The sequence below is a fragment of the Cervus canadensis genome, chromosome 4, assembly GCF_019320065.1.
Source record: "Cervus canadensis isolate Bull #8, Minnesota chromosome 4, ASM1932006v1, whole genome shotgun sequence".
Lineage (NCBI taxonomy): Eukaryota > Metazoa > Chordata > Mammalia > Artiodactyla > Cervidae > Cervus > Cervus canadensis.
The window spans coordinates 105,009,881-105,025,549 of record NC_057389.1 but is presented as its reverse complement, the minus strand read 5'-3'; the positions used below and the strand labels follow the sequence as shown (position 1 = coordinate 105,025,549).

Sequence of the window (15,669 nt, the reverse complement as noted above, 5' to 3'; positions counted from 1 at the left end):
GGTTCTAGGAATGTAGAGGAGGAAGTGATTAAATGAGATAATGGATGTGAAAGTGCTTTGTAAACCTTGAAGCACTGTTCCCTTGTAGAAAGGATTATTGTTATTGTTACAAGTGAGCTGACATTCCTGGGAGAAAAGTAAAAAATAAATGCTGAGAGAGTGATGGGAGGTTGGCAGAGAGCCCTGTGGGGCCTGATTCCCTGAGTGAGCTCAGCCTGGACCCAAGTGGTAAGGCTGACAGAATCCTTGACTAGGAAAGGAAACTTCTGGAAACATAAAGACACCATGTTCCCAGAGTGCCTTGTTTGTACCTCTGTTGTAGCACTTGCCACATTCTACAAGTGTCTAAAGCAGTCTGGGTGGACAGTAAACCCTTGGACTATGGTGACTGGCAGAGCTGGGGTCAAACCCACACCTGTCACTCTAGCTAGACCAGTTACTTCCCTTGCATGCATGCTTAGTCGCTCAGTCATGTCCAACTCTTTGCGATCCCATGGGCGGTAATCTGCCAGGCTCCTCTGGCCATGGGATTCTCCAGGCAAGAATACTGGAGCGGGTTACCATTTCCTACTCCAAGTTACTTCCCTTAGCCATATCTAAAAAGGGAACACCAGTTTTCTAAAGGTTGAACTGAGGGTTGTGAGCTCGAAGTGCCTTCTGTGGTACCTGGTGTGCAATAGGACTTGGGAGCTTTTTGTTTCACTCAAGTCACTAACCAGGATGCTTTCTGAGAGCAAGAATACAGCCTTATTCATTTACGTAATCCCTCAGTGCTTTTATAGTTCTGAATTGAACTGGGATCAAAGAGCAGTTCATTGTCCAACCCCTTCATTTTATACATGAGAAACCGAGAGGCCCAGAGGGCAACTGTGACATGTTCACATCCCGCTGGTACTTTACGGCTGAATCGTAAACTTGCACTGTTTTAATCTCAGTTTTGGCCTCTGTGCAGAAAAGATGAGAAAGAGGGAGACCTGTGCCCCTGATCCGTTGTGCAAGGCAGAGTCATGTAAGAACCCAGAATTCCCTGGGCCTAATCTCTCTCTCAGGCAATTGTAAGAAGGTTCTGGAAATAGTTCTAATAGAGTCCCCAGACTCAAAAGCAAAGGGCAAGTGGGGGCCTTGACCAGGGTCAAGGCTACCTAAATTAACTTTATCAAAGGGAAATTGCAAGTGAAGTGAGGTTATTAATATTTCAGAGCTACTCTATGTAGTTTCCAGACTGATCCCTGAAAATGTCAGGCCCTATAATTACATCTCACCTTTTTATTTTAAGAATGCACAGAATTTCTCAGATTCTCTGGGGAAAGGGGAAAAAAAAAAAGCATTGCCTGGAGGCGGAAATGTTGGTTGAATTAAGAGATGTCAATGAAGTCTGGAATTCTAAGCATAAACAAGAGTCCCATTTGGCTGGAAAATTATATCTTTGAAGAATCAGAGGCAAATGGCGTTCGTTGGAGAGAGTGAAATGACCCACCAAAATGGATGACAGCACAGCTTCTGACATTAGAAAAGAAGAACACTCAACTCATACCAAGGATGGGCTTTCCTTTCCACACTGGTAGCAGTGATTGCATCTTTCTGCATCAAGGCGTGTCCCTTCCTGGGTCTGGGAAATCATGTGGGCAAACTGGCTAAGTGACATTCACATCCAAATAGGGAAATGGAAACTGAGCCAGGTGAATGCACAAGCGGCGAGGAAGGCAAGGCCTCAGCAGTAGTTAGAAAAATGAGGACCTGGTGGGTTGCCACCCTGCAGAGACCTTCTCTTGGTGTCGTGGTCCTGGACAAGGAAGAGTACCAATTGACAATGAGTAGGAAGGGTACTAAGCACGAATATCAAAGCCTACAAGTGTCCCTCAGTGATAGTGGCAGTTCAGGTACACACAGTCAAGTTCCTCTCCATCATTGCCTCCTAGGATTCTTGGATTGCCTAATTCATTTGGGTTTGCCAAGCACTATGAGGTCCACCTGGGCTTCCCAGGTGGTGCTAGTGGTAAAGAGCCTGCCTGCCGGTACAGGAAACATGAGCGACTCAGTTTCGATCCCTGCATCAGGAAGATCCCCTGGAGGAGGGCATGGCAACCCACTGCAGTATTCTTGCCTGGAGAATCCCATGGACAAAGAAGCCTTGCAGGCTACAGTCCATGGGGTCACAAAGAGTCAGACACAACTGAAGTGACTTACCATGCACACACGTGAGATTCACATATCTGAGTTGCTAGTCTACTGAAACGTGCACTGTTCGGCTGATCCACTGGAATCAGCTTTGATTCTCCCAGGAGAAGGGTGGTAATAAGTCAGTTCGTTTGGAGAGGGATAAATTAGGGGGATCTTAGTCCCAGACACTGAATTTAAAATTCCTGTTGCTGCTACTCTGTGCGACCCTGTGAACTGCAGCCCGCCAGGCTCCTCTGTGCATGGGATTCTCTAGGCAAGAATACTGAAGTGGATTGCCATGCCCTCCTCCAGGGGATCTTCCCAACTCAGGGACTGAGCCAGTGTCTCCTGCATCGCAGGCAGATTCTTTACCATCTGAGCCACCATGGAAGCCCAATTTTTTTTTTTTATTTTTTAAAAAAATTGTTTGTTTTTTTTTTAATTGTTTTTGTCTTCTTTTTTATTTAGTTTATGGAAGCCCAGCTTAACTCTAGTATATGTAAAATAGATAAACAACAAGGACCTACTGTATAGCACAGGAAATGATACTCAATATTCTATAATAACCTTTAAAGGAAAAGAATCTGAAAAAAAAAAAGATGTATAGGTATGTATAGCTGAATCACTTTGCTGTATACCTGAAACTAATGCAACATTGTAAATCAACTATGTGTTCTCTGCTGTGCTAAGTCAAATTGGGCTGCCGTGCCCTCCTCCTGGGGATCTTCCCAACCCAGGGATCGCACCTGTGTCTCTTATGTCTCCTGCATTGGCAGGCAAGTTCTTTACCACTAGCACTACCTGGGGAGCCCTGCAAATCAACTATACTTCAATTTAAAAAAAGACAGTCAGTCCCTGTTTCCAGAGAGAAATAGACACCACTAAATCAAGAGGTTGGCCTAGGATGTCCCCCTGATTCCCTAAGAGAAAGTCAAATAGCACCTGAACTATGCGGGGTTTGGCGGGGTGGGCGGAGAACCTATGTCCCCTTCATTGGCAGGCGGATTCTTAACCGCTGGACCACTGAGGAAGCCCTCCTTTTTCTATCTACTCTTTTCAAGTTCCATTTCTACCACAGATGCCTGGACTACCTACCACGTGCAAACTGTTAGACTGATTCTCTTAAATCATGGACCACATGACACCCCTACTCAAAAAACTTTGATTTTTAAGGAGACTGTATTACTTTATAAATCAGGAAGAAAAAAAATTTTTTAAATGACCTCCATCACCAAAGGTAAAGATTGAATCCTGACTTAATGTTTTAAGCCCTCTACTTGCCCCTTCTTTTCACTACAGTTTCTTCCTGGATGCTTTCTTCAAGAATGCTATCTTACATTGATTAATGCAAAATTTTCCACATTGAATTCCAGGAGACATCAGAATGACTCAAGGGACTTTTCCTGGTGGTTCCGTGGTTAAGACCGCACCTTCCAATGCAGGGAGTACAGGTTCAATCCCTGGTCAGGAAGCTAAGATCCCACATGCCTTGTGGCTAGAAAAACCAACAGAAGCAATATTGTAACAAATTCAATAAAAACTTTAAAAATAGTCCACAAAAAAAAAGAACAGTCTTTAAAAAAAAAAAAAAAAGAATGACTCAAAATATCAGTAGAGATTCTATGATGAGTTTCCCTGCTTAAAAAAAAAAGCTTTTTTTCAGCCAGAGAATTTGGCCAAGCCTTTCATATTGTTAATACATGTTGTTATGTTATATTACAACCCTCCTTGAGCATGTGATGTTTCCTTTTTTCCTAAAGTGAAAGTGAAGGTCACTCAGTCGTGTCCGACTCTTTGTGACCCCATGGACTGCCAGGCTCCTCTGTCCATGGAATTCTCCAGGCCAGAATACTGGAGCAGGTAGCTGTTCCTTTCTCCAGGGGATCTTCCAGCCCAGGAATCAAACCCAGGTCTCCTGCATTGCAGGCAGATTCATTACCAGCTGAGCTAACAGGGAAGCCCTTTTTCCTAAGAACATCTGTTAATATTCTGGCGAACTTACAATCAGTAGCACGTGCTTCATGGCTTGAATGGGGCTGGCTGGGCTGTTGCCCTGTCTAAGCCAGCTTCTGCCTCCCTTATTACCTCTCCACCTCCCAGAAGTTGTATGAGATCAAGGTACATTGCCCCATTTTGGAGGGGAGAAAATTGAGGCTCAAGGGTTTTTATTCAGCTAGGGTCACAAATAAATAAAGCCAGAACCTAGGTTTAAATTCCAATTCTGAACAAAATGTCTGACTCTCATAGACTCTTTCCACCTACTAGGGCCATAAGCATATTGATAACTAACATTTTCTGTTTATAATCCTCATTTTTGTACATTTTATATTAAATAACTACAGAGAGTATGTAGGCTGGCTTGCCTTTCCTTCTTTCCTTCTTCTCTTCCTCCCTCCTTTTCCTCCTCTCTCATCCTTCTCTCCCTCTCTCTCTTTCTCCACTAGATAATACATTCCCAAAGGACAGAACTACATTATTCAAAATATTAATACTTACAATAGATACATGCACACATTTAATATATACACAGTGGAGATGTTCCTGATGGTCCAGTGTTTAAGACTCCATGCTTCCACTGCAGGGTTTGATCTCTGGTCAGAGAACCAAGATCCCACATGCCGCGTGGTGCGGCCAAAAAAAAAAAAAATGCACAACACTTGAACAATGAATGTCTGGGTCATCCACTTTTTCTGAATGCCTGCTCATCTCTCCCCGTCACATCTTCATGTAGATAATAGCATGTTAAGAACTGTCAGAACTGAGGGGAAGTTAAGCAATCAGCTAGTCCATCTTCAATTTCCCAAATGCAGAATGCAGAGAGGGTATGACTTGAGCAAGCTTGGCATCAAGGCGAGAGCTGAGCCAGTCCCCTGGCAGAGCCAGCCTGAATCTCAAAGTCCACAGAGACCCACTGCACTTAAGCTGCTTCTAAACTCCAATGGAAGAGCAGGTGGCGTCCCATCTCCTGTCTTGAGTAGAATTCAGGAGTCCCCAGGGAGCTCTGGGCAGTCACAGGCCATGCCCCGTGGGTCACTCACGTGTCTTTGTGAGGGAAGTTTCTTTGTCACTGCCCAGCTGCTTCCTGCCTCCATGTTAAGGCCTCCACGCCAGTCTGCAGGGAAGCAGCCATCAGGGTTCCCTGACTTTGGCTCCCACCCAGACCCTGCCAGGTTCATCCTTCCTGCTGCAAGTCAGCCTCGCACACATCTGCTCACCAAGGTCCTGGTCCTCTTTATGAGAATTTTCTCCTGGGCTGTTGCCGAAGCATGACAAGAGAGTCAGGAGACAAGACATTCTCCCAGACATATAGAAACTACAGGAATGTGTCTGGTCAGCACGGATGCTCCCCTCTTCCTCCTCTGTGGCGGGCATGGGGCTGGCACTGGGTGGGTAGTAGGATGAGCAGTGGGGGTGGAATGCAAGGGCATACTTAGCGCCTCCATCTTATTTTGTTCTTTTGGGCACATGCAGATGTACAGGGTCCACTTTGGTTTTCCACACACACAGCATCACACACTCTGATCTTTTAAACCAAGTGTTCTGGTGGGCAGTTTTCAAGTTGCCCCCTCAATCAGTGACCTGGGACTGTTTTAGAATGTTTCTGAGAACTGAGCACCCTTAGCCCAACATTGCTCTTCAGTATAGAAAGGGTTGCAAAGAGTCCCGCATGACTTAGCGACTGAACAACAACAAATAGAAAGCCCTAGAAATCCCTGCATTGGGGCCTGAGGGGAAAAAGTTCCTGGATCCTTGGAGTAGGGGTATTTCTACATGTCTTGGGTTAGACAAGGCCGAATCACAACTTTGGCTTCATTCTGACAACAAATTTATCTTCTTCCTAGTGCAGGAGTCTGGGAACTGCACTAGTGCCCCCTGTCCGGGAACCTTCACTCCTGTTCCAAATGATGCAGACAGCCAGGAGCTTGCAGCTTAGGGCTAGGTGGGGCTGTGGCAAGAATTCCAGTGCAAGGGCCCAGGTTCTCCACTGGAGCCGTCACAGGCCTGTGGTCTTGGAGTTCAGGATGCTGTGGTGAGCAAGTCGAGTGGGGAGGGACAGACTGACAACAAAGTGAACAAGGCGATTTCAGCCATTAAAGATGTTGATGAAGTAGCTGGGGAGACTTTCCTGGTGGTCCAATGATTATGACTCCGTGCTTCCACTGCAGGGGGTGCTGGTTCAATCCCTAATCTGGGAACTAAGATCCCACATGCCACGTGGAGCAGCCAATAAAAAGAAAAGTAAAAAAAAAAAAAAAGAAAAGTAACTGGGGATATGACATAGTGACTGGAAAGGGCTCTGACCAGGACAGGGGTGGGAGACTTGTGAGCAGGTAGATTTGAGAGATCTGAATCTTAACAAGGATTCAGCCCAGGGATGCACATACTGGACAGAAGGGAGCAGTGCTCGGCAGAGAACGACTGGCAAGCTGGTGGGCAGGGATTAAGTGGAAGAGGTCAGCTGATGTTTGCCGGCGAGGAAGTGGGATTTTATTCCGATGGGGCGAAGTAAGCATGCTACAAAGCTCTGTGAGTTCTGTTTCCCACTGGTAAAATTCCTGGTTTGGATTCAGTAATCTTCCAGCTCTCTGGTTTCATGACTACATTCTTTTATTCAAAGATGTTATTGAACCTCCAGGGTGGCTGCATTTAGCAATTGAAAACATAGGACGCCCAGTTAGATTTGAATTTCAGATCAATGACCACTTCTCCTGTGTTATAAACCTATCCCCCGAGTGTCAGTCAGCTCAGGTTTGGATAACTCACTTCACACGACCCCACAGCCTACTGGAGGGTCCTTTGGAGGAGCTCGTCGGACATGCAGGTTAGAGTCTGGTGTGGCTTGGGAGTGAGGGATTAACCAGCTCCAAAAATCCACCTTGGCCCCAAATTGTGACTTTGAACTGGTGACTCCTTTGGGTGCCCCAACTCGTTAGCTGCCCACACGGCATTGATCAAAACGCCTTCGACGTCCCTGCATCCAGGTATGTATCGTGTTGTGTGGGGAGGTTTCTTGGGTGACCAAGTATAGATTCCGGCCTTTTTCATGAGAATTATGAGAAGGGAAGGGACTTCCCTCATAGCTCAGTTGGTAAAGAATCTGCCTGCAATGCAGGAGACCCAGGTTCGATTCCAGGGTTGGGAAGATCCCCTGGAGAAGGAAATGGCAACCCACTCCAGTACTCTTGCCTTGAGAATCCCACAGACAGAGGAGCCTGGTGGGCTATAGTCCATGGGGTCGCAAAGAGTCGGACACGACTTAGCAACTAAACCACCAAAGCACCATGAGAAGGGAGGGGAGTGTGCTCAGCACCAACCTATTATCCTCACGGAGGGTGTGGATGCGAGACCTGAGGTAAAGTTTCAAGGTTGGAAGAATCCAGAGAGATGACGTGGAGGAGAAGCTGTGGGCTCCTGTCTCACCTTGGGGGCCCAGTTGATGCTGGGGTCTGTCTGCGTGCAAAACCCACCTGGCCCTGTACTCCGTATCCAAGGCATGTGGGTGTCCCATAGGGCAACCCCAGGCATGGCCTCGGGCTATTCCAGAAAAGTCAGGGAGGGGCAAATAATCCCCGAGAAAAACTAATCTCAAGTCAAGGCCTTGGGTTTCAGGAAAACTAGATGCTGAGAAAAACAGATCCTGAGTGAGGGATTTGGGTGTGGCCCTGCTGGGACTTCCGTTTGTGGGAGCCAGATGACAGAGGCAACAGGCCTACAGTACCTGAATTCAGGACCCAGCTCTGAGGCATCTTCTCTGGTTAGTTCGTGGTGATGTCAGGGCTCCGACCCTTGGTTACCTGCTGTTGGGAGTCCCTGTTACACAAGGGGGCGGGTGACCCCATCTCTGTCAGTCACCCTCTGACCCATGGCCATGCCTCACATTCAGCCCTGTCTGTAGTCCCACCTGAGTTCACGTCTGGGATGTGGGCCCAAATGTGTTGGGGGAAGAAGAGCCTGAGGGGGCCTGGGGATTCAGTCGCTCCCCTGGACAAGGGGGCTCAGGCACTTTCTCCATTCATCAATGTCCTCCTGGACATGATCCAGGCCTCGGCTGGACTTGAGGTGGTGGGCACGTGTGGCAGCCCTTGCCCTCCAGGATGCCACAGGCATCCTCTCTGGAGTGTCCAGAAGGGAGGGCTGTCCGTTCCCGCCCCACAGTCTCGGTGGCTGTGTAGTGGAAGTCGGAAACGTCATCTGCCTGCCCAGCTGACCGGCAGGCTGAGGAAAGCCTCCCACTGCCTGTCACAGAGCTCCACTACCCCCAGGCCCCCTGCTTGCCCCATCCTGCAGTATGCTACTTCTCTCACAGGCAAGACAGCACTCGCTCCTGTTTGAGGTCTATTGTAGCACTGCGGGTAGAGTGTCCACTCCCTGAGGGCAGGAACTTTTTCTGATGTGGCTCCTGCTGTGTCCCCAGTAGGTGCCAAATGTTTGGTGAGTAAATGAAGGAATGAATGGTGTAGCCCTGACACCTAGAGAACCATGGGGATCAGCTTCTCCAAACCGCGTGTTACAGGAGGGGAACTGAGCGGCCCTGAGGTAAAGGTCAGCCCACATCCTTGCAGATGAGGACAGAGCCAGGCTACATTGAGGTCTGGTGACACCCAGACCAGCCTTCCCAGCTAGCTTGCCCTGCCTGGTGGGGCCGCTTGACTGGGGTGTTCACGCCCCCTGGTGGCTGAGGCTGGAATAGACCAGGCCCCTGGCAGCAGCTGACACTGAGATGAGATGGGAGATTTACTTCCGGTTCACGTTACTTCTGAGCAGTTTGTCTTTAACCCTTTAGGGGAGCGTCTCTGTACAGAACTCTGTGTTCAGTAGCAGGACATCCTCCAGGGCCACACAGACACTCACTCTGGGCAGAGCACACCCACCTGCAGACAGAGCCTGAACATCAAGTTGCGCAGACACATGACATTCAGAATTGTAGTTAGAAACACTCAAAGCAAAACAAGCACACACTGACCAAGCGGCCCACTTCTAAGGATCTATTTCAGCGAGCTTTTCCTCATACAGGGAACTCCTTAGTGTAAGAGTGTTACAATTTTTAAAACTACATTTGTTGTAGCAGTCAATTCATTAAGAGTTACATTTTTCATAAAGCATCACTGTAACAGTCCCTTTAGGCTTCCCTGGTAGCTCAGTGGTAAAGAATCTGCCTGCCAATGAAGGAGCTGTGAGTTCACTCCCCGGGTCAGGAAGATCCTCTGAAGGAAATGGCAACTCACTCCTAGTATTCTTGCCTGGGAAATCCCATGGACAGAGGAGCCTGCAGGGCTACAGTCCATGGGGTCACAAGGAGTCGGGACCCAACTTAGCAACTAAACAATAGTCCTTTTATTTTCCAGTCCTTGAAAAAAGTATCAAAAGATATCAAAGTGCTAAGAAAACCAAATTCAGATTGCACCTTCCCCTCTCAGACCCCTTGCAGGGGTCAGCCTCCACTTGGCACTTCTGAGCTGACTGGGATTGTACTAGGGAAAGAAGGCAGTGTAGTTCAAATGGAAGAAGCGGTGTGAAGTGCTGCACAGACAGAAACACGGCATGAATCTCCCCAAATAGCTTTCTTTGTGGGGAAATATCAACTCAAAGAGCTCGAGGAGACCAAAGGAGAAGCCAATACACGAGGAACACTTTAAATCCCCAGGCCCGCAGAAGCCCATCAGCGGGGCTGTGAGGTCCAGGCCCCCTCTGAGGTGCAGGTCAGCGGGGACCCGGCCACGGTGACTGCGAATGCGGTAGGCAGGTGTCCACAGTGGCACCTGCCGGACCTGCTGAGGGATAGCCCGCGTGTCCTTCCCTCTGGGCTGTCCCATGCCAAAACGTTCCCCAGTGAAACCCAGCAACCACAAGGAGAGTACTCCTAGCGAGGGGACAGGTGCGAGTGAGCACAGAATACTCTGGGACCATTCAGGGAGCAGCCTCCAGGTGGAGACGTGACTGGGCCTCAGGCAGGGGGAGAAGATGGCCAGGAATGGGCAGAGTGACCGGCAGGATTTCTGAGGACTGGGGATGAATGTTATCGAGGACTAGTAATGATACCTTTCCCAGGTATTTGATCCTTGGGCCAGCTGCCCTGGCCACCTGCGAGCCTCTGTGAGGTCCATTTCTGCCCTCCCCTCAGCCGTGGATGCCTCCTGGCTGAGCTCCTATCATCTGCTTCCCAAGTGTGTTCTCTGCATTGTGTCGAATCACTCACACATCCAGTGGCCAGCAATTCTGCCTGGGGACTGTGGCCCAAAGGCATCTTCAGAAGTGCCCCTAAAAGGGAGCACTCAAGGCCACCTGGGCATCCTCTTGGGGCACAGGGATGAGAGCAACACAAGGGCCTTGATACAGCAAGGGTGGCAGGATGGTCCTATCCCTGCGCTAAAAGCATGGCCCAAGAGAACTGCAGACACATGCCAAAGTAAATGCACAGATGCATCCATAGTAGCACTACTCACAAGAGCCACAAGGGGGCAGCAGCCCAAAGCCCATCAATGGTGACAGGGTAAAATGTGGTCCATCCATCATCCAACAGACTGTTTAGCCATAAAAAAGAAATGAAGCAATGATACCTGCTCTCGTGTAGAAAAGTCTTGAAGACATGAAGCTGAGTGAAAGGAGCCAGACACAAAAGGACATGTTACACTATTCCATTTATGTGAAATGACCAGATCAATCAAATCCATAGCAACTGAAAGTAGATTAGTGGTTGTCAGAGACTGGGGAAAGAGAATGGAAATGACTGCTAATGAAGATGGGGGTCTCCTTTTGTGGTGATGAAAATGTTCTGGAACTAGACAGAGGTGCTGGTTGTACACAGTAAATGTACTGAATGCCACTGAATTGTAGACATTAAATTTTACATGACTTTCACCTCACAAAGGAAAAACAAAAAACCCCAGGCACATGAAGGCTGACCCGTGTGTTTTCTAAGAACACAGGACAGTGGGAATGCAAGGAAGTCTGGTCTGTGGCAAGAGCCAGGAACAGGCAGGGCTGCGGGCTGTTCCTGCCGTGTCTCAGCGGCTCCCTTCCCTCAAGCAGGGCTGGACTGTGGAACATCATCATTAGAGGGGAAGGAGATGCAGGTATCCACCAGGTCCTCTGTCCAGGGTCTGGGGCTCTGCATCTCCATGCCCTGTAGGTTACAGCAGAAGGCCCTGGGGTCCCGCGGGCTGGCTGTGGAAGCTTAGAGTCTTCAGTAGGGCACATGTGAGGGGCGCACGCACAACAAAGACGCAGTGAGTGACGGCTCCTGCAAGTTATTTTACTTTGAATACATAGGAAATGAAATCTACAAACAAGATGCTATGTTCTATGGCTCTTTTAAACAATGCTTTGTATTTACAAAAAAAATTTTTTTGTGATTAAAAGCACCAGCTGAAAATACAGGCTGCTAAAAACTTAAGACACTGAAAATCCATTAAAAGACAGTATGCCAAACATACAATAAAAAACCCTCTAAGGAAACAAAGAAGATGCAACCAACACATTTCATCCACCGTGCCAGACAGCCCTTTTGGATTTCCCTGCCTGTGTTCCCAATAAGTGGGATGGGGAGTGCTTACCCCAGGGGGAGGACCCTGGCCTCCCCCATGGGTGACTGTGGGGGTCCAACTATGTGTCTGAGAGGGAACCGGCACCTCCTGGACCAGCATCCTCAGAACCACAGGACCTGAGGGCCACCACCACTGACAGGAAGAAGCGGGAGGCACACAAAAGGGAGTCTGACAGCTTTCAACAATGAACCTGCAAGAGCAATCTTTCTGCTACTCCCTCACACCCCATGTGTGCTTAAGGGTTTGGAGTTTTTGTTTTTTCTGAACACCCAGTTATATGTCACTGGCTGTAATGTATCTCTGCGGCTTGTGTGCAGTGTGTCTTAAATTCTTACGATTGAGAAACCGTGAGGCACTGAATTTGGACTTACAGGAGGGTATTTACAACAGCTTTATGTAGCTAAAAGGTGCTGCAATGAAGGGGAAGTTCAAAGCTTGCACGCATGCATGTACATGCGGGTTGGCTTCCATAAAGCTAGAGCGGAACATTAAATATCGAGTACTGAATTTTTAACTGTAAACTTAAGAACTTACCCTTAACTTTACACATACATAGATAACAGAGTGGTCACTAAAAGCACTTCAACATCAGGACAAGACGTTAAGTTTTGAGGTTCTTATTTCAACTGCTCTACATACAAAATGCCCTAGAAGCAAAGAAAGGTTTAAATAAATACTCAAACAACGTAAAGCAGGACTGAAGAAATGTGGGTCTGGAGAGGCTGCACAGTGTGGAGTCCAGGCTAGCAGGTGCAACTTGTAGCGACAGGTGCTCTGTCCCTTTGGTGGAAGAGGACCTGTGTGGGGGGGACCCTCAAAGGGGGAGGGAGACGAGATGGGGACAGCTCATGAACAGGCAGCAGACCACCTCTGCAGGCCTCAGAGACCCAGGGGCAGCCCCGAGGAGCACGGAACACGGCTGGACTCTCAAGTGACCCAGGAACAAAACTTGGCCAGCCTGTCCTTTCAACCAGCCTGTCCCTTCATTCAGTAGCTTACTTGCATGCCTGTTGCTGGCCCCCAAGAGGGCAGCAGGGCCTTGATGTGGGCAGTGACCCAGAACAAGGAGGTCTGCTGATAGCCCTGCTAGTGGCTAAGGCACACCCAGGCCTTGGGGCCCAAGCGGCTGACCTGAGCAATCCCAACATTCCTTTCGTCACAGACACTGAGGCTTTGAGAAGCAGCTTTCACAGTGTTAGGGAACAAGACTTGAATCAACAAGCAGCCATAACTAGCAAAACCGCACACCACCCTCATCAGGGAGATCCTCCCAGGCACTGGAAGCCAAATGTGGTCGGGCTGCTGCCGTGACGGCCCCCAATGTCACCATTACCCGGGGCATCTCCTTGACTGTTCAAGAGGAGCACAGAACCAAAAACGGCTGCCTGGGCCTGGCAGAGCCTCCCGGGGTCCAGCTCAGGAAGAGGTTACAATGCTGTCCCGAGACCCAAGGCAGGTAGCTCTCCTCCTCCTCCCCTCTAAAAACAGGGCAGGGTACAAAGGGAATGGCTGCTGCAAGGTGGCAGAGCTGAGTTGGGATGAGAAAGGTCCCTCCCACCCTCCACTATGAACTCTGACCGGCAGAAGGCGGCTGAAACAGACACAGGCGTCTCAGCTCCAGGCACCAGCTCTGGCTGGGAAGCAACACACAGGCACACTCGTAGATCACCACCAGCAGGTGCACTCCCACAGCTGGACAGTGAGTCCAGTCAAGGTGCAGATGTTCAGAAGTCAAGTTCCGGGGTCCCCCAGGAGCCCTAGCTAGAGGCCCCAGCTGCCAAAAGGATGGATGCTGAACAGAAAGGCAAGTCAGGAAAAGCACTGGGGTGAGACAAGCATTTCCGTCCCTGACAGGCACCATCACTTCTTCCCTCTAATTGTGGGTCAGAAACTGGCATCTTGCCTCTCGGCGCAGGAAGCTGCCATGAGCAGAGGAAACACTCTGGCCCAGCACAGAGGCCTGTGGAAGTCATGTGGTACCTCGGTGGCACCAACCACCCGTGCATGCAGGGTCAGGACCTGGCTGACGGCCAACACCCCCTTCCCTACCAAGACACTCTCTTGAAGATATGACTCAGACATGGAAGCAGGACTGGCAGTTCAAATCCACTGTGAAGGATGGCTCTGCAAAGTCGGCTCCAACATCCCAATGGCAAGCCACAGCACTCGGACTCCTGGTACCTGGCAAGAATGGCCAGTTGGCCCTTCCTGGGAGGACAGGAATCAGCCCTCCACGCTCCCCAGGGACCTGGGTGCTCTGGAGACAGTCGGGAAAGAAGCCTGAAGACAGCCACGCCAGCACGTCTCCAAGGAAAGCTCAAGTGCCATCTGGGTGGAAGTCAGGGACACACCAGGCCACCACGGAGGCTTGGAGAAGCTGAGAGGCCCCGTCCAGGGGTCTCACAGGAGGCTGGCCAGGCTGGTGTTTGGTCCATTCTGAGCTTGGAACTGCACAGGGGGTGGGCCGTCTGTCCACTGTGGGGAAAGAGAACACACAGGTGAGGTCCTTCCTAGGGAGGAGCAGGGGGTTGCTGGGCCGCATGTCTGTGCCTGAAATGTTGTCCTCCTCAGGCTGGTCAGGGCCCCCAGGAAGCAGCCTGCATCACCCACTTGGGTTGGAGCTCTCCTGCCCATCCAAGGGGGGCTCCTGAGGCCAGGCTGGGTTAGGGTTTGTTGGAGAGATGCAAGGAAGACAGTAGCCAAGGGTGCACTTCGTTCCTCAGGAAGCGCATCCCCAGGGGGCTGCTGGTCAGGTAAGCTGGCCCCAAGGAGCCACCCAGCACCCTCACTTTGTCTCCCCTACCCTGGGCCCATACCGTGATGAGGTTGTGCTCAGGGAGGCTGCAGGCCTCGATGTGGTCTTGAAGTAGCTGCTGCGAGAAGTTCTGGTGCATCTGGGCGGCTTCGTGGGCATCCATGGCATTCCCACAGGCTTTATTCAGGTCTGGGGGTGGGGGTGAGGGTGGGGGTACATGCAAAGGATGGGCCAGTTTTGGCCTGCCACTGCCCCATGCCCTCCCCTCAGGTGTGGGTGGAGCCCTGAAGTCAAACCCCAGCTCCCCCAGTGGATTCCTGTGTGCCTGGCATGTCACCTGCCCTAAACCCTGTGTCAGGGTCAGCAAAGCCCACCTGCCAACAGCCAAGTTTCTGAGTCTTATGTCCTTGGAGGTGGATGAACAGTGAGGCCCACAGGGGCAGATATAAGGGCTGGGAGGGCAGTGAAAGTCCTTTGGGCTCCCTTGGATGTGGCTCTCCCAGGGATTTCCTGGCCGGCTTGTGGGCACCCAGGAGCCTGCAGGGCGCAGGGCACCTAGTGTTCACTTCTGAGGCAGGAAGGCGGAATGAGTGCACCGAGTCCACTGCAGAGGAAAACAGTCAGCCCTCTACCTCCTCGCCAGGACCCTGGGTGAGTCTGTGGACCCTGGTTTCACAATCTGTAAATGGTGGAGCAGCAGTGACACCTGCTGAGCACCCTTTCTGTGCCCAGAGCACCCTGGCTTGTTCTGCTGGATACGGAGGACTGTGGTCCCCATTCATGGGGAGGAGACTGAGGCCAAGTGCCAGGGTTCACTGCCCAATCAGATGCCAAGAACTGCCTTGTGGGTCCCAAAGAGTCAGAATCAGACTGTGTAGATCTCACTGCACAAATGAGCCCACTGACCTCAAAAAGAGCCTTTCGAGAAGCCTGAGACTATATTAGAACTGGGGTTGTGGCCTGCAGAAGCCCAGTCTAAAGCAGAGGCCCAGCAGGGCCTAGGACCCTCTAGACTTCTGCTCTGCTCGGAAGCCCCGATCTCTTCCTCACCTCTTAGCAGGGCTGATGACCACAGCTGCACTGACATGTCTGGGATCTTGCTGGCCAGCTGCATGGCGGGCACCACCATGTTGTTACTCTCCTGTTGACCAAGAGCAGCAGAAGAGTCAGGGGTGGGGTGGAGGCGCGGAGACTGGGGGCAGGGACAGC

General features: G+C 50.2%; 1 protein-coding gene across 2 annotated transcripts in view; it reads right to left on the bottom strand.

The window, feature by feature from the left end:
* Positions 1-11,392: 11,392 nt before the first annotated feature.
* Positions 11,393-15,669, bottom strand: part of MAU2 (MAU2 sister chromatid cohesion factor) — a 34,301-nt gene continuing 30,024 nt past the window's right edge. For both annotated transcript variants that reach the window (XM_043467472.1, XM_043467471.1), the window contains exons 17-19: positions 15,511-15,601; positions 14,522-14,649; positions 11,393-14,180 (exon numbers count right to left, since the gene is read on the bottom strand). In XM_043467472.1, the coding sequence (XP_043323407.1) occupies positions 14,106-14,180; positions 14,522-14,649; positions 15,511-15,601 (294 nt within the window). In that variant the 3' untranslated portion in view covers positions 11,393-14,105. The remainder of the gene's footprint in view (positions 14,181-14,521; positions 14,650-15,510; positions 15,602-15,669) is intronic.